This window comes from Dipodomys spectabilis, unplaced genomic scaffold, assembly GCF_019054845.1.
Source record: "Dipodomys spectabilis isolate Male_0828 unplaced genomic scaffold, ASM1905484v1 ptg000018l, whole genome shotgun sequence".
Classification (NCBI taxonomy): domain Eukaryota; kingdom Metazoa; phylum Chordata; class Mammalia; order Rodentia; family Heteromyidae; genus Dipodomys; species Dipodomys spectabilis.
Window position 1 is genome coordinate 10,727,227 of NW_024870695.1, and position 26,854 is coordinate 10,754,080.

Sequence of the window (26,854 nt, forward strand, 5' to 3'; positions counted from 1 at the left end):
CTCTAAATTTCTAGGTTCTCCAGGCCTTTAAGAAATTTAGGCTGGGGGCTGGGAAGGTGGCTCAGTGGTAGAGCGCATGCCTTGCATGCCAGAGGCCCTGGGTTCGATTCCTCAGCACCACATAAGCAAAAAGAAAAAAGCCGGAAGTGGCGCTGTGGCTCAAGTGGTAGAGCGCTAGCCTTGAGCTGAAGAGCTGAGGGACAGTGCCCAGGCCCAGAGTTCAGGCCCCATGACCGGACCCCCCAAAAAAAAAAGAAATTTAGGCTGGACACATCATGCTTCTAATCCTAGCTTCTCAGGAACCTGAGTTCTGAGGATTGTAATTTGAAGCCAGCCTGAGCAGAAAAGTCTATGAGACTCTTATTGCCAATAAATTACCAAAAAGGTGGAAGTGGAGCTGTAGTTCAAGTGGCAAAGAGCTTGTCTTAAGCAAAAGAAGCTCATGGACAGCACCCAGAACCTGAGATCAAGTCCAGGACCAGCACACACACACACACAAAAAATCTGGGCACTAGTGGCTCATGCCTGTAATCATAGCTAATCAGAAGGATGAAATCTAAGGATCGAGGTTCAAAGCCAACCCATGCAGGAAAGTTCCTGAGACTCTTCTCTCCAATTAATCCCCAGAAAACCAGAAGTAGAGCTGTGGCTCAAAGTGGTAGGGCCCTAGCCTTGAGCAAAGAGCTCTAGGACAGCACCACGGCCCTGAGTTCAAGTCCCAAATCCCACAAAGAAAAAAAAAATTCAGAACACATATAAAATGCACAAAATATCCCCAAAGTATGGTATTAGAAAAATATTTCTTCACTGGGCGTCAATGGCTCACACCTATAATCTTAGCTATTCAGGAGGCTAAGATCTGAGGATACAAAGCCCAGGCAGAAAAGTCCATGAGACTCTTATCTCAAATTAACTACAAAAAAAAAAAAAAAAAGTATGTCTTCAAAAGGAGAAGAAGCACAATAGTTGGGTAAGCCTGCGTCTCTGATGCAACCATAAAGGGGAGAGAAAGTGAAAATATGTTTTTCTAATGCTTTATTTTCTGATTAGGATTCTAGGAATACCAAAAAAGGTTAAGAGGCTTTACAAGAGAAGAATTCTTAAGAACACAGCTCAAGAATCAAGTAAAGTGAAGAAAAAAAACAATAAACAAACAATCTAGAGGCACTGGAATAGCTTAATTGGTCAAATTTAAAATGATTTCCACCATGACAGTTTATACAATGAAATGAAAGAGAAGGATCTTCCCACATAGAGGTCTATTATCTCCTTGCCTCTCTATCCAAATGGTCCTGCCTTCAGAATGGAAAATCTACTCTGAAAAATAAAGTCCAATTAACTTCAACTTTTCCATTGCCTGACTTCCCCAACTTTAATATTCACACACAACTTATTTGACCAAAGACAAAGAATCCTGAACACCCTTCCTATTCAAAAGCAATATAAAATGTTAGAATTTTTCTACATCCAAAAATTTCAGTTTGATCCTACTCCTGTCAAAGTATGCTATGAAAACATGCCACATGCTTACCTTCTTTGATAAAAGTTATAGGACAAATGGCATAGCAAAGAAAGGGAAAATTTGATTTAAACCAGGTAAGTCTAAAGCCAAAAAACTAAAAGCAATTATTTTGTGAAGTATAAAGCAAAGCAAAAGACAGGCATATTAGAAGGGTAAAGAAACACTGCAATGAGATTGCAATTGTTTAAGATGAGATAATGGGAACACCAATTACATGGGAATATAAAGGGTTTTTTCTGTTTCAACTTCAAACTAGCTGACTGGAAGTAACTCGTTTTGAGTAATGAGATGACATTTAAACTTATTCTTGGGATAGCCCTAGACAAAACTCTCTCCTACTGGACTATATGGTTCACATAATCTCCTTCAAGTAAATCTTATCATCAAATGCACACATATTTGTTCTGACAAACAATAGATAGCACATAGCAACTAGAATACTCTAAAGACTTTCTGAACTATCAAAAGCTTCTTTATCTGGCACTCTCAGATAATCAGAAAAATAGAAGTAAGCAGAAAGTTCAATATTCTAGTTACTACTTTCACTACTTCGTATATAGAATGCTAAGTCTTAGCAAGGAAAGGTCAAAATTTATACACAAAATTGTGCTTGGTGGGAAACCAGGATGACCAGAACAACTGAAGACCTTTGAAGCAATTACTAAAATCACATTGTTGAACTTGTAACAAATAATAGAAACTCTGGGTTCTCTAGTAACAATAAAAATATTGTCAATGTTTCTCTAAGTTACTTGCTATACTCTCTGGGTTACCCCTTCCCCCATTCAGAATTCTGAAAGCCATGACTAACAGGAAGTAAGAGAGCAGAACTTCAGTTCTGTTTCTGTAGTGCCTAAGTATATACAGCACATCCAGCCAAGCTACACCAGTTGCTAAGAGCAAACACTTTACCTCCCATCTGCAGTAAGAAGTTATGTTTCACCACTTGAGGTATTTGCCCAAGCCCCAAAGGAGATGGCAGATGAGAAAGAAAAATAAAGAAAGCAGATGGATGAAAAACTGAGAAGGAAAGGAAGGCAGGGGTCTGCATGCCATTAACCATTACTTTTCCAGTCTTCTTTACGTTCTCATATGTTATGGTGCTTATGGTAAAAGATGCAGAGAAACCTCTCCAGCTCTTACAGTTCTTCATAAGCAAGAAGACTGAGAAAAGGATAATCATTAACAAGTCATTTTAAATGCTCTGGATAAGAAATGGCTAAGTTGAATTTTTAATCACCTTTAATCATAAGAATATTCAGCATGTTTACTTTTTTCCTTTCTACACACCTTGCCAATTGTAATTCTTATGCCTAAATATGGAAAGAATATTTTCTGATTTAGCCATTTTATGCTAAGTAATTTCTGTAAATTATTGATTACATTCATCAAATTATTTTTTAAAAAAAGACGAGAGGCTTACTATTGATAGTGTTTCAGGTCATTTGCAAACACTAAAATATCTGATGAGAAACTCTTAAGTTTCTGACATTTGAGGGTCCCAGGTTTGCTCACTTTTTTTTGCATCATCATTATCATCATTGTTAGATGAGACAAGGTTCAAACCATGTAATTTAGGCTAATCATGAACTAGCTCTACAGCCCAAGGCTGGTCTCAAACTCAAGATCATCCTCTCTCCAGAGGGCTAAGATTAAAGATGTGTACCACCTGGCTCTTTGTGTGATATTTAAACATACACTTGCATGTAGACACAACCACTCTGAGCATCACTGCAACAGCAGGGCAAGACCTCTGGAAAGCACCTGGCCAAAGCTTTGCGATTATGGCAAGAAAGGGCAAGGCACTGACTGTGTACTTGACAGTAGAAGCAGTGGTTCGGTGGTTCTTGTCACATGTCAGGACTGCTGTGAGGCTGCTAGGGATTTAAAGGACACTGATGGAAATGGTTTGGGAGCAGCACTCACAGCCAAAGCCTCATGGGCAAAGTACTTCCACAGACAGGGAGGGAGGGGATAGGGCAAGATCATAAAGATCTGGAGTTTACATTTGCTATTTAATGTTTAGACAGTAATCACAAAAAAATCCTTAATTTATAATTTTAAAATTATGAATCATCTTTCTAAAAGGTTCCTTTCATTTTTACCCTTTTTGCTTGATTACCCTATCTATTCTTTTTTTTTTTTTTGTCAGTTGTGGGGCTTGAACTCTGGGCCTGGGCACTGTCCCTCAGCTCTTCAGCTCAAGGCGAGCGCTCTACCACTTGAGCTACAGCGCCACTTCCCCCTGTCTATCTAAAACTAGCTAGCTAGCTGGCTAGCTAGCTCACTGTATTGGAGCTTAAACTCAGTGTTTTCAACTCTCAGCTTTTTTGCTCATGGCTAGTGCTCTACCATTTGAACAATGCCTCAAGCCAGACCTTTTTCCTAGTTAATAGAAAACAAGAGTCTCCCAAATTTTTCTGCCTATGCTAGCTTCAAACCTAAATTCTCTTATCTAAATTACCTAACTAACTAGAATTATAGGCACAAACTACCAGCATTCAGCTCAAGACTTGTACTTTTGCCTGGGGTGGCCTTCAACTATGGCCTCCTACCAATACTCTCCTGTAGCTAGGATTATAGATGTGAACCACAGAACCTAGCATTTATTTAGATGGGGATCTAGCTATCTTTTTACTCAAGTTGGTCTCTCACCACATACCTCCTGATTTCCACCTCCCAAGAAGCTGGGATTACATACGTGTGTTACCATGTCTGGGTTAGAAAATTAATTACTTAAATAATTATTTCCCTTAAGGGAGCCCATTTGTTACTCTTTATTCAGACTTTCAGAAAATAGGGAACTTACTCCTTAAACAAAGAGATCTTGAAATCCTTCCTTCCTTCATTCCTTCTTTCCTTTCTTTTTTAAAACGAAGTCTTGCTAATTTAGTCCTAGCTGGCCTTGAACTCAAGATCTTCCTAATTCAGTCCTCCCAATTCTGGGATTACAGGAGATGAAAGATATCACAGCAACATTTCAGCAGTAAACTAAAGGGAACATCAAAGGGGAAAAGCTAACCAGGCATTGGTGGCTCACACCTATAATCCTAGTTACTCAGGAGGCTAAGATCTGAGGATTGTAGTTCAAAGCCAGCCCAGACTGGAAAGTCCATGACACTCATCTCCAATTAAGTACAAAAAAAAATTGGAAGTGGAGCTGTAGCTCAAGTGGTAGAGGTCTAGTCTTGGGCAGAAGAGCTCAGGGGCAGTGCCCCAGGACTGACACACACACAAAAAGGAGGGGTGGCTAGATATGGTGGTGAATGCCTGTAGTTTGTTCTAATGAACAAATATGTCTGTTGCAAAAGACCTAAAACACTTGGAAAGAGTTAATCACATTGTCCACACCCTCTTATGTGATGACTTTAGAACATTATCACCAGTCTCAAATTCTCAACTCAGTGAGCAAGCTGAATTTTCCACCAAACCTCTACTGATACATAACTAGTCTGATTCTTGGGAGGACCTAGCAATTAAGTTCACATGAGCTTTTCTTCTGCCCTCACCTCCACAAATCTTTTTAATTGGTGTGGCTTCTCTTGAGTCAAATCTGTAGTGGCTGAGGAATGTATCACAGTCTCAGCACATTTCCTCTAGATTAGTGGTTTTCAAACTATCATGCTCACCTGTTAAAATGATGACTGGGCCTGACCCCAAAGTTTATGACTCAGCAGGCCTAGGGTAGGACTGATAGTTTCTATTTCTGACAAGGTCCCAGGTGAAGTGTTGCTGCTGATTAGAGAACTGTACCAACTTCGAGACGTGGTCTCTTTTCAAGAGACAGAAATTAAAAATAAAGCTAAAGGGTAGTAATCAATGCTCACTAGAATAGGCCCTCTATATTTAAAAGCTCTGCAATGTATTTTTGTTATGCGAAGAAAATAAACTATACACTATAGTAGTAATTAGAACAATCTCTGAAGTGTCTAATGCTACTAATCATGACTAAGACATCAGTCAAAAAGAGTTACCAGTATTTTAGTCCATGAGAAAAATTGCTTTCAGATTGAAAGATAATATTTCTTTCCAGGTTTAACTGGAAGAAAGCAGCCTTTTGTAAGCCTCTTAAGTCCTTTTAAGGGGACCACTTAAGTAAACTGCCATTTATCAACTTATTTACCTATTTAACCCAGGAACTTGTTAACATTTTTCCCTGTAAAATGATGAAGTTATATTTAGGGAAAATCCAAATATGCTTGCCAGTATTTCCATACAACATATTGAGAAACTTTTGGAAAAAAATCAGTAACAGTGTTTTCTAAAAGTATTGAAAATGTGCCCAAAACTTTAAAAGTGAACACAAAGATAAAATGCAAATATAATAAAGGGTTTGTTGGTTAAATATTTGTTATTATTTTGCATATAGCCAGATGTTACTTTCTTACACTTTAACCTTAAGAATATACTTACCTTATAATATTAAGCTGTATCTAATATAAAAATTTTAACTACATTTATGCAATGACTTTAGGGTTCCTTTCTTTCCCTATCTTAAGATGAAAATTTGCAGATGTGAAAATATACAGAACCATGGCTGGCTATGTACTGCATGAGAATGGAACACAATCTGACATTTCTTCAAATAAAAGGTGCAAAAATGGTATTGCTTCCAAACTAGCAAATTAAAATAATTATTGGAATCAAATCATGGCCCATGTGTGCAGGTATATTATCAGCTGCTCAAGAACTATAAGAAACAATAGTCTGACCTCATCAAAAAACTGCTGAGTTTTGCGAAGTATAAATTTTAATTCAGTCAGTTCCAGGAAGTTTCTCTTCAGAGCTTCCTGGTTTGTATTGATTTCCTTCAGTTCATTTTCAATCTTCTCAAAATTGGCCTAGAGGGGGAAAAAAAGTTAAATCAAGCTAAGCTCAATATGCTTATTCTGAATTCAATGAATTTAGCCTGTCAAAGATATACCTACCCAGAAAATACTTCTGATTTTGCTGGACCAAGTTTCTTTATGTAATTTTTCTGCTTAACATAATCATTGTCTATAGATTTTATTGTACACTCTGTAAATTTCTTTGTTTTTTGTTTAACTCTAGAGGTTGCTGAACTCAGGGACTGGGTGCTATTCTTGAGCTTCCCTCCCCGCACTGCATCAATGCTGGTGCTCTACCACTTGAGCCAACTACACTTCCAGCTTTTTGGTACTTAATTAGAGATAAGAGTCTCATGGACTTTGCTGCCCCAGCTTGCTTCAACCCCTGATACTGAGATCTCAGCCTCTTGAGTAACTAGGATTACAAGCATAAGCCTCTGGTACTCATTCTTTTTTTTTTCTTTTGGTCATGGGCTTGAATTCTGGGCCTGAGCACTGTCCCTTAGCTCTTCAGCTCAAGGCGAGTGCTCTACCACTTGAGCCACAGCGGCACTTCCAGTTTTCTGGTGGTTTATTGGAGATAGGAGTCTCATAAACTTTTCCTGCCCAGGCTGGCTTTGAACCACGATCATCAGATCTCAGCCTCTTGAGTAGCTAGGATTACAGGCATGAACCATGTGCCCAGCTGCCATTCTTCTTTTTTTCGTTTTTGTTTTTTGTTTGCCAGTCCCAAGGCTTGAAGAACTCAGGGCCTGGGCACTTCCCTGAGCTTCTTTTGCTCAAGGCTAACACTCTACCACTTGCGCCACAGCCCCATTGCTGGCTTTTTCTTTTTATGTGTACTAAGAAATCGAACCCAGGGCTTCATGCATGCTAGGCCAGCATTCTATCACTAAGCCACATTCCCAGCCCCTCTGGTGCCCATTTCAAGAGGACAAATATTATCAAAAAGCCCAGGGACTATTCATTTACTCTATGATTAATAGACAACTAGATAATTTGACATTAATCCAATAAGGGTTCAATAAATCAGTAAACATTTATTTAGTAGCATATGAGATATGAGATAGTGAGATATTGAGATACTGTCTGAAACATAAAAAAGGGAATTTACTTATAGTCAATCCACTATGTTCATAAGGTTGGCAAGAATTACTCTACTCACTACCTACTCAGAAAGTAATTTCCATACTTAATCAGAAAAAAAAACATATTTTGTTTTCTCAGAATTATTTACCTCTAAATCAATCATGTCCCGAGGGAAGGGTACCTCTGGGTTTTCACCAGTGTCCATAATGGGAATGTTAGCTTTCCTTATCTCTTTTTCAACAAATCCTAAAATGATAAGAGTCAAAACAGTCACATCTAACTATACAAGCCTAGAACTGCAACTATTAGAGGAAAAATAAGATTTAAAACCTGGCTACAAAGTATTTCAGCCTAAGAAAGACATTTCATATTTCCACCATATCCTTTTTTTTTTTTTTTAAATGTTGGTCATGGGGCCTGAACTCTGGGCTTGGGCGGGCACTGTCCCTCAGCTCTTCAGCTCAAGGCTAGTGCTTTACCACTTGAGCCACAGTGCCACTTCCGGCTTTTTCTGCTTGTGTGGTGCTAAGGAATCGAACCCAGGGCCTCATGCATACAAGGCAAGCACTTTACCACTGAGCCACCTTCCCAGCTCTACCATATCCTTTCTTATACCCCACACTCTCTAAAGCTATTCTAAAGAGGATAGTAAACCCAGAACCCACATCTTCCTTCCTTCTCTCTTTACTCCTTTCAATATAAATATAAATGCTCAATATAAATGCTCCCCAAAATATGTTCCCCAAGTATGACGGTTCAGTTTGTAAATATTATTATGGCCAAACACAGTTAAAAAATATATATAATATAAATGAACATGACACCACACAGTAGTAAAACAACTCTTAGCCAAAAGGATGTATTACATTTGAAAACAATCAGGTTTTTTGTTCGGTTTGGGGGGTTTGTTTTTAGTTTGGTTTTGTGGTGCTAGGGTGAATTCAGGACCTTACTACATGCTAGGCAAGCACTCTACCAAGCTCTCAGGTAAGTTTTAAGTGTAAAAGTTTAAATAAGCAAACACATTTTAAAAATATTGCAAAAGGATCAAAATACCAAAAGAGAAAAGTGTTTCAGAGCCACCTATCATCCAACTTTAAGAGGCTTGGTACAGTGGTAAGATAGTAGGTTTGGATACAAACAGAAAAACATGGTTTGAAATACTAATTTTTTTTTAACTTTTTTTTAATTGTGAAAATACTGTACAGAGGGGTTACAATTACTTGGGCAACATGAAATACTAATTTTATCATGACTACTTATGTTCCTGGACAAGTCACTAAAACTCTCTGATCTTTAGGCACTTTGGTCATTAAATGGTTAGCACTCATCTTGAAGGAAACTTAAAGAGAATGAATGAAATAAGGCATTTACTCATTCTTTAGCCTACATTAAAAGGTGGCTCTGCTGACATCTGAAATTGACAGTCCTCTGCTTTCTTCTCTCAGCATTCTATAATGCTATTAAATCTCATGAAAAAAATAACTGCAGGGCTGGGAAGGTGACTCAGTGGTAGAGTGCTTGCCTTGCATGCATGAGGCCCTGGGTTCGATTCCTCAGCACCACATAAGCAGAAAAAAAAAACACCAGAAGTGGCGCTGAGGCTCAAGTGGTAGAGTGCTAGCCTTGAGCTGAAGAGCTGAGGGACAGCACCAAGGCCCAGAGTTCAGGCCCCACAACCGGACACCCCCCACCCAAAAAAAAAAGGAAAAAAGAAAAAAATAACGGCAGTACTTTCCACCTGCCCTGTTGTTTGAACAAGGTTTCTAGCCTAAACCCCACAAAATCTATTTGTATATATTGATCATCTTAATGTCTCTTTTTCTCTCCTGTAATATTTCCTTCCTTTACTAAAAGTACTAATGTCTAGCTGGGTGCTGGTGGCTCATGGCTGTAATCCTAGCTACAGAGGAGGCTGAGACCTGAGAATTGTGGTTCCAAGCCAGACCCAAACAGGAAAGTCCGTGAGACTCTTATCCCTAATTAACCACCAGAAAACTGGACCTGGCACTGTGGTTCAAGGGGTACAGCACTTGCCTTAAGATGAAGAGCTCAGGGACAGCACCCAGGCCCAGAGTTCAAGCCCCACGACCGACCAAAAAAATAAAAAAAGTATTAATGTCTGTAATCTACATAAATTATAGTGACATCATACAAGACCAAAATGCACATACGAAGTTTTCGATCCATTTCTTCACATCTTCTAACTTCATTCACAAATTTCCGTTGGAAAACATTCACATCTGGATTTAACTAAAAAATAAAAACCCATTTAAAAACTTCAAATAAATGCATCCATTTCCTATAACAAGCAACATCCTTCAAAGTGAAAACCTAATTTTGTGTCAAGGTATACTGAAACTAATCAAAATCATCTAATGATTTATGTAAATTTTTTTTTAATTTAATTTAATTTTATTTGTGAACATACTGTACAGAGGAGTTACAGTTACATGGGCAGGATAATGCGTACATTTCTTACCAAGCATTGCAGCCTCCTCCTTTGTTTACCCTTCACATCCCTTCCCAGCCTCCCCCGATTTATGTAAATTTTTTTGCAACCAGTCACACAAGCGAAGCCAAAACCTTCCTTCCTTGCAGCTACAACACATTCCTGGAATGGAAGCAGATCAGGCAAAGCAGCGAGCTCCCTTCCCAACATCTAAAATTAGGGGAATAGGTATAGAACTCTGGTTTCCTTCTCTTTTTCTTCTCAAGTAGAGAAGACAGAAAGCATCCTTGTTTTGTTTTGTTTTTTTTCCCCCTTGTGTCTTCACTCCCTGTGATAGGCTAGTTTTATTCATTTACACACCATATGTAATTTTCGAAGCAATGTGATAGATATTCTGGGATACACATGCAAAAATAAAAAGTTCCTGGCTGGGCGCCAGTGCCTCACACCTGTAATCCTAGCTACTCAGGCGGCTGAGATCTGAGGATCACAGTTCAAAGCCAGCCCCGTCAGGGAAAAGTCCGTAAGAGTCTCATCTCGGGGGGAAAAAAAAAAAAAACACTAGAAAACTGGAAGTGGTGCTGTGGCTCAATCGGTAGAATGCTCGCCTTGAGCTGAAGAGCTGAGGGACAGTACCCAGGCCCAGAGTTCAGGCCCCAGGACCAACCAAAAAAAAAAAAAAGCACTGAGAATGCAGATCAGTGATAGTGTACTTTGCCTTGCCTATACAAGCCCTGGGTTTGATCCAAATGCCACCGAAAAAAAAAAGCAGAAAACCACAACCAGGGGCTTGGAAGGTAGTTCAGTGATAGAGTGCTTGCCTTGCATGCATGAGGCCTGGGTTTGATTCCTCAGCACCACAAAAGCAGAAAAAGCCGGAAATGGCACCATGGCTCTCAAGTGGTAGAGCACTAGCCTTGAGCTGAAGAGCTAAGGGACAGGGCTCAGGACCAAAGTTCAGGCCCCATGACCAAAAAAAAAAAAAAAAACCCACAACCACCACTAGTAGGATATGACCCAGCAATCCTACCGTCTCACTTTTGGGTATCCTATGCAAAGAAGTGAAATCTATGCAAAGGTAAGTGAAACTATGGGGAAGAGAAATCACTTCTGTGTTCACGGTATTATTCATCAAAGCTAAGTATCTATCAACAGATGAAGAAAGTGAGGGACATTATATTAAGTAAAATAAACCTCACAGAGAAAAGAAAAATACCTCATGATCTCACATGTAGAATCTTTAAAAGACAAACTCGTAGAAATAGAGTAGAATGATGGTTACCAGAGGGGAGTAGGGGGAAGTGAGGGGATAGAGAAGTTGTTGGTCAAAGATTATAAAGTTTCAGATAGGAGAGGTTAAGAAGGACAGGAGGAGTTGCTGGCCAAAGGGTAGAAAGTCTGAAAGGAGGTAGTTTTGAGATTATCACACAAAAGAGGTAACTATAGTCAAAGACAATGCACTGTACATTTCAAAATAAGCAAGTTTCAAGTCTCTTACTACAAAAATGATAATAGAGATATCCACATTAATTACATACATACATATATAAATAAAGTCACTGTATTCCACAAATGTATATAATTAAGGAGTTAAGTGTTGGTGGCTACTGCCTGTAATATTAATTACTTAGGAGGCTGAGATCTGAGGATGATAGTTAGAAGCCAGCCCAGACCGACAAATTTGAGAAACTCTTATCTCCAATCAGCAAAAAGCCACAAGTGAAGCTGCGGTTTAAGTATTAGAGTGCAAGCCTTTAGTAAAAAAGCTAAGGGACAGCACCTGAAAACTCTTACTCAAAACATGAAAAAATCGGGGCTGGGAAGGCGGTTCGGAGGTAGAGTGAGCTTGCCTTGCATGCATGAGGCCCTCGGTTCGATTCCTCAGCACCACATAAGCAGAAAAACCTGGAAGTGGTGCTGTGACTCAAGTGGTAAAGCAGTAGCCTTGAGCTGAAGAGCTCAGGGACAGCATCAAGGCCCAGAATTCAAGCCCCATGACTGACCCTCCCCCCCCAAAAAAAGCCAAAAGCAATGATACATATTGCAACATAGATGAACCTAAAAAACTTTATGTTAGGGAAAAGAAGCCAATCATAAAAATATACATTAAGAGCTGGGAATGTGCCTTAGTGCCTTAGTAGTAGAGTGCTTGCCTAGCATGCATGAAGCGCTGGGTTCTATTCCTTAGTACCACATAAACAGAAAGAGCTGGAAGTGGCACTGTGGCTCAAGTGGTAGAGGGCTAGCCTTCAACAAAAAGCCGCTCAGGGACAGTGCCCAGGTCCTGAGTTCAAGCTCCATGACTGGCAAAAACAAAACACAAAAACATTATATAATTCCATTTATACAATCTATATAGAATGGGTAAAGAAAGTTCATTACTCCGATTTCCAGAGTGAGGTGGGGTATAATGTGGTGATGGAGAGAATGGGGAGACTGCTAATAAGTTCAAGGTTTCAGAAAGTTCTAAACCTGTGGTAATGGTTACATCTGGAAATACATCAAGAACTATTATTAGATTTCTTCTTTTTTTTGGGGGGGGAGGGGTGTCTGATTGTGAGGCCTGAACTCTGGGCCTGGGCGCTGTCCCTCAGCTCTTCAGCTCAAGGCTAGCATTCTACCACTTGAGCCACAGTGTCACTTCCGGCTTTTTCTGCTTATGTGGTGCTGAGGAATCGAACCCAGGACCTCAGGCATGCAAGGCAAGCACTCTATCACTGGGCCATCTTCCCAGCCCCTACATCAAGAACTACTGAAGTGCACATTATACATGGGTTAATATGATGGAACATTAACTACATGTATTTCAGTATAGCTTAAAAAAAAAAAAAATTAAGAAGCCAGGTGCTGGTGGCTCCTGCCTGTAATCCTAGCTGTTCAGGAGGCTGAGATCTGAGGATTGTTGTTCCAAGCCAGCCGGGGCAGAAAAGTCCTTGTGAAACTTTTTTTTTTTTTCTTTTTCTTTTTGCCAATCCTGGGCACTGTCTCTGCACTTCTTTTGCTCAAGGCTAATTGGAGATAAGCGTCTCAGACTACCTGTCCAGACTGGCTTCAAACTATGATCCTCAGATCTCAGCCTCCTGAGTAGCTAGGATTACTAATATGACCGACCAGTGCCTGACTTCAGCAAAAAATAATATTTTTTTGGCCAGTCTTGGGGGATTGAACTCAGGCTTGGGCACTGTCCCTGAGCTTCTTTTGCTCAAGGCTACTATTCTACCACTTGAGCCACAGCAGGGCTTCATGCAAGCTAGCAAGCATTCTAGCACTAAGCCACATTCCCAGCCCCATGAGACACCTACCCCCAACCCTACCCACCAGTGAGACTCTAATCTCCAATTAAGCACTCAAAGAACAGAAGTAGCATTGTGGCTCAAGTGGTAGAGCGCTAGCCTTGCAGAAAGGCTCAGGGACAGAGTCCAGGCTCTGAGTTCAAGTTCCAGGCCTAGCACAAAGAAAGAAAAAATAAAAAGAATCTTATAGAAGAAATAAGCAAGCTGGGCGTCAGTGGCTCACACCTGTGATCCTAGCTACTCAAGAGTCTGAGATCTGAGGATCATGGTTCAAAGCCAGCTTGGGCAGGAAACTCCATGAGACTCTTATCTCCAATAAACCACACAAAAAACGGGAAGTGGCATTGTGGCTCAAGTGTTAGAGTGCTCGCCTTGAACTGAGGAGCTCTGGGACAGCATTCAGGCCCAGAGTTCGAGCCCCATGAACGACAAAAAAAAAAAAAAAAAGACAGAAAATGTAATAAAATTTAACAATCTCATTCTAAATTTTAAAATGAACATGAATCCAAGCACTGGTGGCTCTTGCCTATAATCCTAGCTACTCAGGAGGCTGAGATCTGAGGATCACAGTTTGAAGCCAGCTTGGGCAGGAAAGTCTGTGACTTTTTTTTTGGTCAGTTGTAGGGCTTGAACTTAGGGCCTGGGTGGTCCCTGAGCTTTTTTCCCACAAGGCTAGCAACTACCACTTTGAGCCACAGTTTCACTTCTAACTTTTTCTGAGTAGTTTATTGGAGATAAGTCTTACAGACAGACTTTCCTGCCCAGGCTGGCTTTGAACTGCAATTTTCAGATCTCAGCCTCCTGAGTAGCGAGGATTACAGGCAAGAGCCACCAGTGCCCAGCTCTAGGAGGCTCTTACATCCAATTAACCACCAGAGAACCAGAAGTGGCCCTGTGGTTCAAAATGGTAGAGAGCTAGCCTTGAGCGACAAAGCTCAGGGACAGCACCCAGGCCCTGAGTTCAAGCCCTAAAACCAACAAAAAAAGAATAAAAATGAATATGGAAGAACACAGAGGAGTTAGAATAGGCAAGATAATTCCGATAAAGTAGAATATTTACCCTATAAAACATCAAATCTTAGAAATGACAATTACTATAAGGACAGAGATAAATAAGCCAATGAGCCAAAAAAGAACTTAGAAACAGATCCAAATTGTATGTGAAAATTTGATACTTTACACATGAGATCACAAATCATAAAATAAGAACACATAATCAAAAAGTTGCTCTGAGCAGGAGCTGGTGACTCACCCCTATAATTCTAACTACTTGGAAAGTTGAGATTAAGAGGATCAAGGTATGAGGCCAGCTCAGACATACACTCAAGACCCTTTCTCAACAATAGCTGGGATCAATCCTAACTATGTGGGAGCTGAGAACAGGAGTACTGCAAATCCAGGCTTGGACAAAACATACAAGAGACCATCTCAACAGAAGCTGGGCATGGTGGTACACACATGTAATCTGATATATGATGGGAAGCCAAAAAATAAGAGGATTGTAGTCCAAGTACATGTCCAAGCAGGAAGTGAGACCTTATCAAAAATAACCAGTGCAAGGGCTGAGAAGGTGGCTCAGTGGTAAAGTGCTTGCCTATGCATGAGGCCCTGGGTTCGATTCCTTAGCACCACATAAATGGAAAAAGCCAGAAGTGGTGCTGTGGCTCAAGTGGCAGAGTGCTAGCCTTGAGCTCAAGAGCTCAGGGACAGCGCCCTGGCCTAGAGTTCAAGCCCCATGACCGACAAAAAGAAAAAGAAAAAGAAAAACGCAGTGCAAAAAAGGGACTGGAGGCATGACTCAGTAGTAGAACACCTGCCTAGAAAGCATAAGGTCCTGAGTTCAAGTCCTAGTAGTGCCAAAAAAAATTAGTTGTCTTACAACTAATTGGATATTCATAGCGGGTGGAGAACTAGACTCCCTACTACATATCTGTATACATATACTACAGATATAGATATATAACAATAATAAAACCTAAGGAGATTAAAATCTAAAGATCAAAATCCTTTTAATTTTGCTAGAAAAATGTACATAATGTTAGAATACATCAGGTTCTTTGTTTTGCTTTATATTGTTTTTTTGAGAGAGTGTCCTCTATAAAGTCCAGGCTAGCCTTGAGCTTGAGCTTCCTACCTCAGCCTCCGAAGTGCTTTTCTGGACACACAAAACAGGGCTAGGAGACAGGTGCTGATGGCTCACATCCATAATCCTAGCTACTCAAGAGGCTGAAATCTGAGGATCATGGTTCAAAGCCAGCCTGAATAAGAAAGTCTGTTAGACTCTTATCTCTAATAAACTACTAAGGAAAAGTGGAAGTGGCACTGTAGCTCAAGTGGTAGAGCACTAGCCCTGAGAAAAAGAATCTTAGGTACAGCACCCAGGGCCCGAGTTCAGGTCCCAGGACTAGCACAAAAAAAAGCGGGGGAGGAGACTAGGAATGTGGATCAAGTGTTATACTATCTGTCTAGTGAGCACAAGGTTCAATCTCCAGTACTAAAAACAAGAAGGAAGAGGAAAAGAAAGGAGAGGAGGAAAAGGAAGAAAAGGAGGAGGAAGAAAAGGAGGAGGAGAATAACAATGGTGATGATGGTGGTGGTATATAGCTCAGGAATAGAGTGCGTGTCTAACAGGTTATAAGTCAATCACCAGAACTGAAAAACAAAACAAAACTTGCACATTTCAGTGTTGTTAGTGATCCCTAACTAGATCAGCCCTAAGTTCACTTTTCCTTTTTAAAAATGAATTGTAGCTGGGAAGGTGGCTCAGCGGTAGAGTGCTTGCCTGGCAAACATGAGGCCCTGGGTTCGATTCCTCAGCACCACATAAGCAGAAAAAAACGGAAGTGACACTGTGGCTCAAATGGTAAAGTGCTAGCTTAAGCTGAAGAGCTGAGGGACAGTGCCTAGGACCAGAGTTCAGGCCCCACAACTGGCAAAACAAAACAAAAAAAAAAAGAATTGTTATTAGTAATTGAAGAGGAATAATTAAAAAATCATTTTTTGTAAGTACCACTGTAATCACTGAGATTTCAAAGCAAAGGATATAAAAACTATTAGGTAGAAAAGTTTGGGAGAAAAGGATATTGATACAACTCTCAAAAGTATCACTCCACATTATTTATTAATCACAAGGATAAAATGCCTTAGCAGTGGAGAAATCTAGCAAACAATACCTTAGTCAGGTGATCAAATTTACTTCTACCAATAAAAGAATAAATTATATCATGTACCTTCTAATACAATACATTTAGACATACTATCTCATTTATGTAGTGTTCTTGACAAAACTGTTGAACTTAAAACAAATCATGAGGAAATAATGAGCCAATTTCAAACTGAGAGACTTGCAAAATTGACTGGACAATCCCAAAATATTTTTTTAAAAAATCAAGCTATACTTTTTATTGAGCAGGAAAAATCAAGCTATACTTTTTATTGAGCAGGAAAAATCAAGCTATACTTTTTATTGAGCAGGAAAAATCAAGCTATACTTTTTATTGAGCAGGAAAAATCAAGCTATACTTTTTATTGAGCAGGAAAAATCAAGCTATACTTTTTATTGAGCAGGAAAAATCAAGCTATACTTTTTATTGAGCAGGAAAACATAGGTTTGATTTCCCCCTTGGCTATTCCTCATCACCATCACCTCAATGGTTTTAATATCACCATGTGTTTCTTACTTCCTGCTTATTCTAGTGACACAGGTCAGAGAGATTTATTTTCCTGCGATGGGACTAGAGTTTGAACTCAAGACCACAAGCTTCCTTGGTTTACTAGTTCATTTAGTGCTTTACAGTTTGTGCCTGGATTTTTGCTGGTTATTTTGAAAGTAGAGTCTTGAGGACTATTTTTGAGCAGGATGGCCTCAAGCCAAGATCCTCTGAATCTCAGCTTCCTGAGTACTTAGAATTGTAGGTATAAGCCACAGGTGAAAGGCCTAGGGTTTTATCCCCAGCATACAAAAGAAAAAGGAAAAAATGAAAAAAAGATTCTTCTTAATGTAATTTTTGTTTGTTTTGGTATAAGAATATGTTTTTCAGAAAAATAGTATAAGCCATGTGCCAGTAGCTCACACCTGAAATCTCAGCTACTCAGGAGGCTGAGATCTGAGGATCAAGGCTCAAAGCCAGCCTAGGCAGCAAAGTCCATGATACTCTTTTTTTCTTTTGGGGGGAGGGGGAGGGTCCGGTCATGGGGCCTGAACTCTGGGCCTGGGCGCTGTCCCTCAGCTCTTTAGCTCAAGGCTAGCACTCTACCACTTGAGCCACAGTGCCACTTCCGACTTTTTTCTTTTTGCTTATGTGGTGCTGAGGAATCAAACCCAGGGCCTCAAGCATGCAAGACAAGCGCTCTATCACTGGGCCACCTTCCCAGCCCCCTCCATGAGACTCTTATCTCCAATTAACCACCAGAAAACCAGAAGTGGCACTGTGGCTCAAGTGGTAGGGCGCTCACCTTGAGCTGAAGAGCTCAGGGACAGTGCCCAGGCCCAGAGTTCAGGCCCCACGACAGACCAAAAAAAAAAGTAATATAGATGACAACAGGCAATAGGTTTATTATTATTTTAAATGATTTAACAAACATTGCTAAAATTTAAATTTTAATATAATAAATATTAATAATGATAAGTTACATAAGCAAGAACTCTCTTTGATCCTCAATAAATCCTTTTTTTTTTTTTTTGGCAGTGGTGGGGCTTGAACTCAGGACCTGGGCACTGTCCCTGAGCAATTTTGCTCAAGGCTTGTACTCTATCACCAGCTCTATTTCTAGTTTTCTGGTGGTTAATTGGAGATAAGACTTTCACAGCCTTTTCTATCTAGACTGGCTTTGAACCATGATCCTTAGATCTTAGTCTCCTGAGTAGCTAGAATTACAAGTGTAAGCCACTGATGCCCATCCCCAGTCAATAAATCTTAAAAGAATATTAAAAAATACTGGGCCAGGCATCATACCTGTAATCCTAGCTAATCAGGAGGCTGAGATCTGAGGATCAAGGTTCAAAGCCAGCCCAAGGAAGAAACTCCATGAGACTCTCTCTCTTTTTCTTTTTTTGGGGTCCGGTCGTGGGGCCTGAACTCTGGGCTTGGGCCCTGTCCCTCAGCTCTTCAGCTCAAGGCTAGCGCTCTACCACTTGGGTGTCAGCCCCACTTCTGGCTTTTTTCTTTTTGCTTATGTGGTGCTGAGGAATTGAACCCAGGGCCTCAGGCATGCAAGGCAATCACTCTACCACTGAGCCACCTTCCCAGCCCACTCCATGAGACTCTTAACTCCAATAAACCACTCAGAAAACTGGAAGTGGCATTGTGGCTCAAGTGGTAGAGCACTAGCCGTGAGCTGAAGAGCTGAGAGACAGCACCCAGGCCCAGAGTTCAATCTTCATGACCGACCAAAAAAAAAAAAAAAAGAAATACTGGGGAAAAAACTTTTTAGTGTTTCATATACCTACAATCCCAGCACTTGGGAAGGTAGAAGGATCACTGAGTTTGAGACCAATCTGGATTATACCTCAAAATGAAATAAAGTAAAACATTCTTTGGAAAGAGGTCCTATGGATGTGGTTCAAGTGGTAGAGCACCTGCCTAACAAATATAAAGCCTTGAGTTCAAGTTTCAATACCAAAAAAATAGATGTACTAAGATCTTTGTCCTAGAGCAATTATCATATAGGTATGCCAAAAATATACTTAAGAATGTACATATAGGGCTGGGAATGTGGCTTAGTGGTAGAGTGCTTGCCTGGCATACATGAAGCCCTGGCCTTTATTCCTCTATACTACATAAGCAGAAAAGGCCAGAAGTGGCACCATGGCTTAAGTGGTAGAGTGCTAGTCTTGAGCAAAAGAAGCTCAGTGACAGTGCCCAGGCCCTCAGTTTAAGCCCCAGGACTGGCAAAAACAAAAATCAAAACAAAAGAATGTACATTTATTAAACAGAATCAGAATCAACCTTAACATTCATAAGCAGGAAAAACTGCATGTGCTTAAAATGACTATAGAGCAGTTTTTTGGGTTGTTTTTGTCAATCGTGGGGACTGAACTCTGGGCCTACGCGCAGTCCCTCAGCTCTTCAGCTCAAGGCTAACCCTCTACCACTTGAGCCACAGTGCCACTCTAGTCTTTTGTTATGTGGTGCTGAAGAATTGAACCCAGGGCCTCATGCATGCAAGGCAAGCACTTTAGCACTGAGCTACCTGCCCAGCCCCATATAGAGCAGTTTTAAGCAATGAACCACAACTACTTAAATTAACATGATCAAATCTCAGAAACAATGTTGAACTTAAAAGGCATTTGTTGAGCCAGGGGCTGTTAGTTCATGCCTATAATCCTATCTACTCAGGAGCGGAGATCTGAGTATCATAATTCAAAGCCATGCCAGGCAGGAGGAAAGTCCATAAGACTCATTTCCAATTAACCACCGGAAAAGCAGAAGTGGAGCTATTACTTAAAGCAGTAGAGTGCTAGCCTTGAGCAAAAGAGTTCTGGGACAGCACTCAGGCCCCAAGTTCAAGCGCCATGACTGACCAAAAAAAAAAAAAGATACAATACCCATAACCAGAAAACATGCCTATCTTCATGGTGCATAGGTCATAGATGAAGAGAGAAACTTTAACCAAGTACTCCACTATGAAATGTAAAACCATGACCATGATGAATGAGAGGTACATGGAGCTCTGGGACTATAATAGGAAGATCTGAGTCAGGGAACACTGCCTTTCAGCAATGTGTATTAAGACTTCTTGATCAGATTATAAACCTCATAGTACACACCTTCTACCTTTAGCAGTACTGGGGTTTGAATTCAGGGCTTTGTATTTGTTTTGTAGTTTTTACTCTTAGATTGCTCATTTTCTTTTGATATCTTCACTAAGTACTCAAAATAAAATGGGCTATCAGTATACACACTTACTTATGCACAATGTATCTATACCTACATGCCTGATATTTTGTTTATAGGAACTCAAAGTGAAAAGTTAGTTTGCTATCTTTCCTCTCCTAGCATTCCAAACAAGTACCTTGAGAGTGCTTAGGATGGTTTTCAAAGAAAGTGCTAGCAAAGGCACGGAAGGACTAACACAAAACATTTTTACGCCAGGTTCCAGTGGCTCATGCCTATAATCCTAGCTACTAAAGAGGGTGAGATCTGAAGATCACAGTTCAAAGCCAGCCCGGGCAGGAAAAGCAGTGAAACACTTATCTCTAATAAACCACCAGAAAACCAGAAGTGGGCTGTGCCTCAAGTGGTAGAGCACTAGCCTTGAGCTGAAAAGCTGAGGGACAGCGCTCAGGTCCAGAGTTCAAGCCCCATGATCAACAAAAAAAAAATTTACTTTTAGAAACATGGCATGTAGTCTACACTCTGTAAGACAGTTCTGTAATGTTACTCCTTTATTTTTGCAAACAAAAGCAAAACATTTATAATAAAGCCATTAGACATTAACAAGAAAAACAGTTCAGTGGTCATCAAGAAGCAGCCCCACAACTACTTACATCACGAAACTGAACCTTCCCGAGTTCTCCTAATTCACTGACGCAACAATAAGCAGCTTCTGACTGTAGAAATAACTGAGCCAGAGTCATCTCCTCACTGCGGAAAAGCTCCCCCATGGTGGCAGAAAGTTGTCAACAGAGTCTCTGAATTTTACTGCAACCTGAAGTAAGAGAGAAAATGCTGTGACTTTGGTAATTACCTAGAACAATACCCCAAAGTAAGGATCTTCTTCCACCTCTTGCTGACAATAGTTGTCTTTAACACCTGTTTTGATGAATAAAAATAAAAAGAGGAAATGAGAAAGTGCAATCCTATGGAGTATCATAAAAAATAAAAAAATTTTAAAAAGTCGGACTGGGAAGGTGGCTCAGTGGTAGAGCACTTGCCTTGCATGCATGAGGCCCTGGGTTCCATTCCCCAGCACCACATAAGCAAAAAGAAAAAAAGCAGGAAGTGGCGCTGTGGCTCAAGTGGTAGAGTGCTAGCCTTGAGCTGAAGAGCTGAGGGACAGACCTAGGCCCAGAGTTCAGGCCCCAAGACCGGACCCCCACCCCCCCAAAAAAAAATTTTTTTTTAAGTCACGGCTCTTGTCTGTGATCCTAGCTACTCAGGAGGCTGAGATCTGAAGATCATGATTCAAAGCCAACCCCAGAGTATCTGTGAGACTCTTTATCTCCCTTAAATTTTTTTTTTAAAAAGCCAGAAGTGGAGCTGGAGCTTAAGTGGTAGAGCGCTGGCCTTGAGCACAAAAGCTCTAGGCCTAGAGGTTAAGCCTCACAACTGGGAAAAAAGAAAAAGGCTGGGAATGTGGCTTAGTGGTAGAGTACTTGCCTAGCACACATGAAGCCCTGGGTTCGATTCCTCAGTACCACATAAACAGAAAAGGCTGGAAGTGGCTCTGTGGCTCAAGTGGTGGAGTGCTAGCCTTGAGCAAAAGAAACTCAGGGATAATGTTCAGGCCCTGAGCTCAAGCCCCAGAACTGGCACAAAAAAAAAAAAAAAAAAAAAATTATTTCCTTTGCAATCAACTGAGTCAGGACTGGTAACTACTGTGGGCTCAATAGCTAAGAATACACCCAGATTGCTGGGCCCTCACTCCTGTAATCCTAGTTAGGAGGCTGAGACCTGAGGATCTCGGCTCAAAGCCAGCCCAGGACAGGAAAGTCCATGAGACTCTTATCTCCAATAAACTACTCAGAAAACCAGAAGTGGGGGCTGGGAAGTTGGCTCAGTGGTAGAGCGCTTGCCTTACATGCCTGAGGCCCTGGGTTCGATTCCTCAGCACCACATAAGCAAAAAAGAAAAAAAAAAGCCGGAAGTGGCGCTGTGGCTCAAGTGGTAGAGCACTAGCCTTGAGCTGAAGAGCTGAAGGACAGTGCCCAAGCCCAGAATACAGGCCCCATGACTGGACCCAAAAAAAAAAAAAAAAAACAGAAGTGATGCTGTGGCTGAAGAGCTCAAGGACAGTGCCCAGGCCCAAAGTTCAAGCCCCATGTCCACCAAAAAAAAAAAAAAAGAATACACCCAGATTCAAAGGCTGGTAATGGGAACCTCAAACAGCTCTTTCACCCTGGACACAGTACTATGAGGCATTGCCTGCAGTGTTGGTTCTATTGTTTGTTTTTTGGCTTTTTTTTGTTGTTGTTTCCTTGAGCAAAAATAGATCATACCTTGATTACCCTCTTATAAAAGATGTCTGCACTGTGAATTGTCAGCTGACAATGCCCATTTTCATCAACCAAAGTGCCAATACTTTACTTTTATAAAGGATTTAATCTCTTCAGAAAACACTATTTCCCTCTGAAGAATTCAAACATGAGCCAGCACAGGTGGCTCATGCCTGTAATCCTACCTACTCAGGAGACTAAGATCTGAGAATGGCAGTTCAAAGCCAGACCAGAAAGGAAAGTCCGTAAGAGACTAACTCCAATTTTAGCCCAGAGCTCAATTGGAAATAAAAAATTATAAAAAATAATAATAAATAGGGCTGAGAAGGTGCTCAGTGGCAGAGTGCTTGCCTTGCATGCATAAGGTCCTGGGTTCAATTCCTCAGCACCACATAAGCAGAAAAAGCCGGAAGTGGCACTGTGGCTCAAGTGGTAGAGCATAGAGCATTCACCTTGAGCTGAAGAGCTGAAGGTCAGCGCCCAGGCCCAGAGTTCAGGCCTACGACTGACACAAAACAAATAAATAAATTAAATAATAATAATAAATAAAAAAGAGGCAGTCAGCATATTAAGCTCACTTTGAAATCAAATCAGACAGAACACATTAGTAATGACAAAGCAATTTTAATAAGCCACAGAGAAAAGCTTTCTACCCCAAGAGCTGTTTCTCATCTCATTTTCAAGGTAAGTAAGTATCTTTTTCCATCTGCCAAATCTCATACATGAGCAATAAAGGTGGAGTTTTCCATCTATTTTACAATTTTTCTATCTATTTTACAAGTTGTTGGATATGAAAGAAAACTGGCGCTATCAGTGGTCCTGAAACTGCCAATTCTTTATCCTCCATCAGCTAGTCTAAGGCACAGATTGTACAGTATCTAACCTCAGAAAACATATACACCATTTTTAATGTCACAAGGTCACCCACATCCCGTATGGCACATGACATAGGGGGAGACTGACATCAAAGGAAGATGTACTCTTTCTGGAAGACAGGGAGACCATTTTGAGAAATCTGAACAACATTGTGCTTGTGATGTTTAAGGGCGACAAGACAGCACGCTCATCTAAAAAACAACGGTTTCTCAAGACATGAGATAGGTATCTGAATCATCCAAACCAGCCTCTACCAGCCCTCCACCTTCAACAAAGATGCGTTCCACAACTTCAAAACATCCAATTAATGCCTGATCATTATAGTTCAGGGGCTGCCGATAATGACAGTCTCCAAGGATGTCCTCTGAGATCATCTCTACCCTCGCCCCAACGAAGTCAAACAGAAAGCGAATTTAGCCAAAGAGGTTTTGTTGTTTTTTTTTTTGGGGGGGGGGGAGGATGTTGTCGCACAACGAAATAAGCAATAGCAATTCTGTAAAAATAGGAGTCCAAATATTGCTCCCATACACACACATCCCGCGCGCCCGCTTCTAAGAACCCCACCGCCTCCAAGAATCCAGTCCTCCAGTCCTGGCGAGGCACTAATTCACCTGCTCCATTTCCTCTCTGCCCAGAGAAAAGCAGGAACTCTCGGGACCCCGCAACCCTATCTCTTGGGCAGGTTAAAAAAACAAAAAGAGGGGAGGGAATAATACCACATCGAAGGAACCTCCATCCTTGAAATCGTCTGCCTTACCCCATACCTTCAATCCTTTCGCCTCCCTCTAGCACGGTGGGGCGGGGGGGGGGGGGGGGGGGGAGGGGGACTCAGGTCCTCCACCCGACAGTGACCCTCCAGCTCCTCAGCTACAGACAGGGGTACCCAAAAGGGGTGAACCCCCACTTTCTCCCAGCGACCTAACACCGCTACTGATTCTGTCTGACAGGCCAGAGGAATATTAGGAAAGGTTCCTGCGTCCCTCAAAGGCCGCTCCAAGACGCATTACACCTACAACCCACGCTCACCTCCCACCTCAGGCCCTGCCGCCGCCGCCACAGCAGCCGCGATCTCCTCCTCCTTCTCCACCTCCTCCACCTCGGCTCAGGGCAGAAGCGCCTCGACGTGCGTGCGTCAGCAAGGCACCGCCCCCGCGCCACCACCACAGAGCCCCGCCCACAGGATGATCTCATCGACGTTGACCAATCAGGTGTTGTCTCGCTGGGGCTGCCGCAGTGCGGAGTTGCAGGGGCGCGGGCGAGTCTCATGTTAGTGACGCCATCTTGATCCCAATCCGGTGACTCCAGCTGGGAGGGTTGTGGGGCGGGGCCGGTGGTGCCAGGCTTTGATGTTTGGGGTCCCTGAGAATTTTTAGTCTTTTGTTTCTAATCCTTCTCTTTCAGACAAGACTGCGTACCTGCTTTATTAAAAAAAAAAAATTGTTTCCCAGAGATCCTATGAAATAGTCCATTCCACTTAAACATGAAAACCTTTCTTAAAGTACATGGTGTGTTTCTTCCAGCAACTAGATTTACATTTTCTCTTAGGAGGAAAAACCTTTAAAGACCATAAATTGGAAAAGTCATCTAATGTGTGTGTGTGTGTATGTGCCAGGACTGGGGCTAGAACTCAGGGTCTGGCTATTACTGTCAGCTTTTTCTTTCAAGGCTGGCCCTCCACTACTGCTCCACTTCCGGTTTGGGAGGTAGTTAATTGAACATAAGATTCCCACCGACTTTTCTGCCCAGGTGACTTCGAATCTCGATCTTGTTGGTTTTTGTTTTTTTTTGGGGGGGGGGGGGGGTCCGGTCGTAGGGCCTGAACTCTGGGCCTGGGCGCTGTCCCTCAGCTCTTCAGCTCAAGGCTAGCACTCTACCACTTGAGCCACAGCACCACTTCCGGCCTTTTTTCTTTTTTGCTTATGTGGTGCTGAGGAATAGAACCCAGGGCCTCAGGCATGCAAGGCAAGCGCTCTACCACTGAGCCACCTTCCCAGCCCCGAATCTCGATCTTAAGATCTCAGCCTCCTGAGTAGCTAGCATTACAGGAGTGAGCCACCAGTGCCTGGTTTTGAAAGTCTTATTTTTAACCTTCTTTGGTAGATAGATACTTGTGGGTCTATTTGACCACTTAGGGGTTTGCAGTTGCTCAAACTTATTAAAGAGAATAATTTTTTTTTTTTGGGTCCGGTCATGGGGCCTGAACTCAGGGCCTGGGTGCTGTCCCTCAGCTCTTCATCTCAAGGCTAGCACTCTACCACTTGAGCCACAGCGCCACTTCCGGCTTTTTTCTTATGTGGTGCTGAGGAATCGAACCCAGGGCCTCGAGCATGCAAGGCAAGTGCTCTACCACTGAGCCACCTTCCCAGCCCCAGAGAATAATTTTTAAATGCCAAATGATGCCGATTATTTTTTAAACCGCCTTCTCAAATATTAATGATGAGTCCCTTTCCTTTTCTGTTTGAAAGGAGCAGAATTCTTGAGTTTGTAATAACCAGAAGCACGTCAGTAAGAACTTGGAAAACTGGTTATTCTGCCTGTGGGTGGTGGAATCCTTTTTAGATTCAAGTGTAATGAGGGAAATATTAAAAAAAAAACCTGAGACTTAAAATTTTTTGTCTGCCTGGCAAAAACGTTGTCGACCTTGATTTACTAGCCTACATAAAGTAACAAAGGACAAATATGGACATTTTATTGGAATCTTCTCTCTTGTTGGATGAGTGAAGACACAAGTTGACTTCATTGAAGTTTTCTTGAGAAGCAACATCTGAACCGAGTCATACTCTTTTCCTTGCTTCCTGTGTCTCTCAACTTTCCTGACAAGGCAGATAGGGACCCACATTTGAAAACCTGCCAAGTTTTAGGAAACTATTGCACAATTACTGTCACTTCCTTCCTCAGTGACTTTAAAAAAAAGATTTACCCTTAGTCAGATGCTTGCTAACCACAAATTTTTTCATAGCCTTTCCCTTTGAACTGCTTTCCTGGCTTCCTTGAAAGTATATTCTCTCCTTTTCCTTTCATCTGCTGCCACAAGTCTTTATGTGTGTGTGTCCGTGTGCATGCATGTGTGTGCACATGCGCTTGCCAGTACTGGGGCTTAAAAGCAGTGACTATGCCAGGTGCTGCTGGATCCTGCCTGTAATCCTACTCGAGGCTGAGATCTGAGGATTGCAGTTCAAAGCCAGCCTGGGCAGGAAAGTCCATGAGATTCTTTTTTTTTTTTTTGGTGGGGGGGGGAGGTCTGTCGTGGGGCCTGAACTCTGGGCCTACGCGCTGTCCCTCAGCTCTTCAGCTCAAGACTAGTGCTCTACCACTTGAGCCACAGCGCCACTCCGGCTTTTTTCTTTTTTGCTTATGTGGTGGTGAGGAATCGAACCCAGGGCCTCAGGCATGCAAGGCAAGCACTCTACCACTGAGCCATCTTCCCAGCCCCAATCCATGAGACTCTTATCTCCAACTAACCACCAGAAGTGGCACTGTGGCTCAAGTGGTGGAGCAATAATCTTGAGCAGATAGTGCTCAGAAACAGCACCCAGGCTCTGAGTTCAAGCCCCACAGCTGACCAAAAAAAAAAGTATCATGGATTTTTCTGGGTAGGCTGGCTTCAAATTGTGATTCTCAGAGCTCAGCCTCCTG

At 41.7% G+C, this 26,854-nt stretch overlaps 1 protein-coding gene across 3 annotated transcripts in view; it reads right to left on the reverse strand.

Moving 5' to 3' along the window:
* The window catches only part of Atp6v0a1 (ATPase H+ transporting V0 subunit a1), a 64,487-nt gene extending 40,202 nt beyond the window's left edge, over positions 1–24,285 (reverse strand). For 2 of the 3 annotated variants that reach the window (XM_042671871.1, XM_042671854.1), the window contains exons 1-5: positions 24,245–24,285; positions 20,675–20,835; positions 9,615–9,693; positions 7,589–7,686; positions 6,235–6,363 (exon numbers count right to left, since the gene is read on the reverse strand). In XM_042671871.1, the coding sequence (XP_042527805.1) occupies positions 6,235–6,363; positions 7,589–7,686; positions 9,615–9,693; positions 20,675–20,791 (423 nt within the window). In that variant the 5' untranslated portion in view covers positions 20,792–20,835; positions 24,245–24,285. The remainder of the gene's footprint in view (positions 1–6,234; positions 6,364–7,588; positions 7,687–9,614; positions 9,694–20,674; positions 20,836–24,244) is intronic. The other variant, XM_042671863.1, reaches the window with a different exon arrangement.
* Between the last annotated feature and the right edge of the window lie 2,569 nt (positions 24,286–26,854).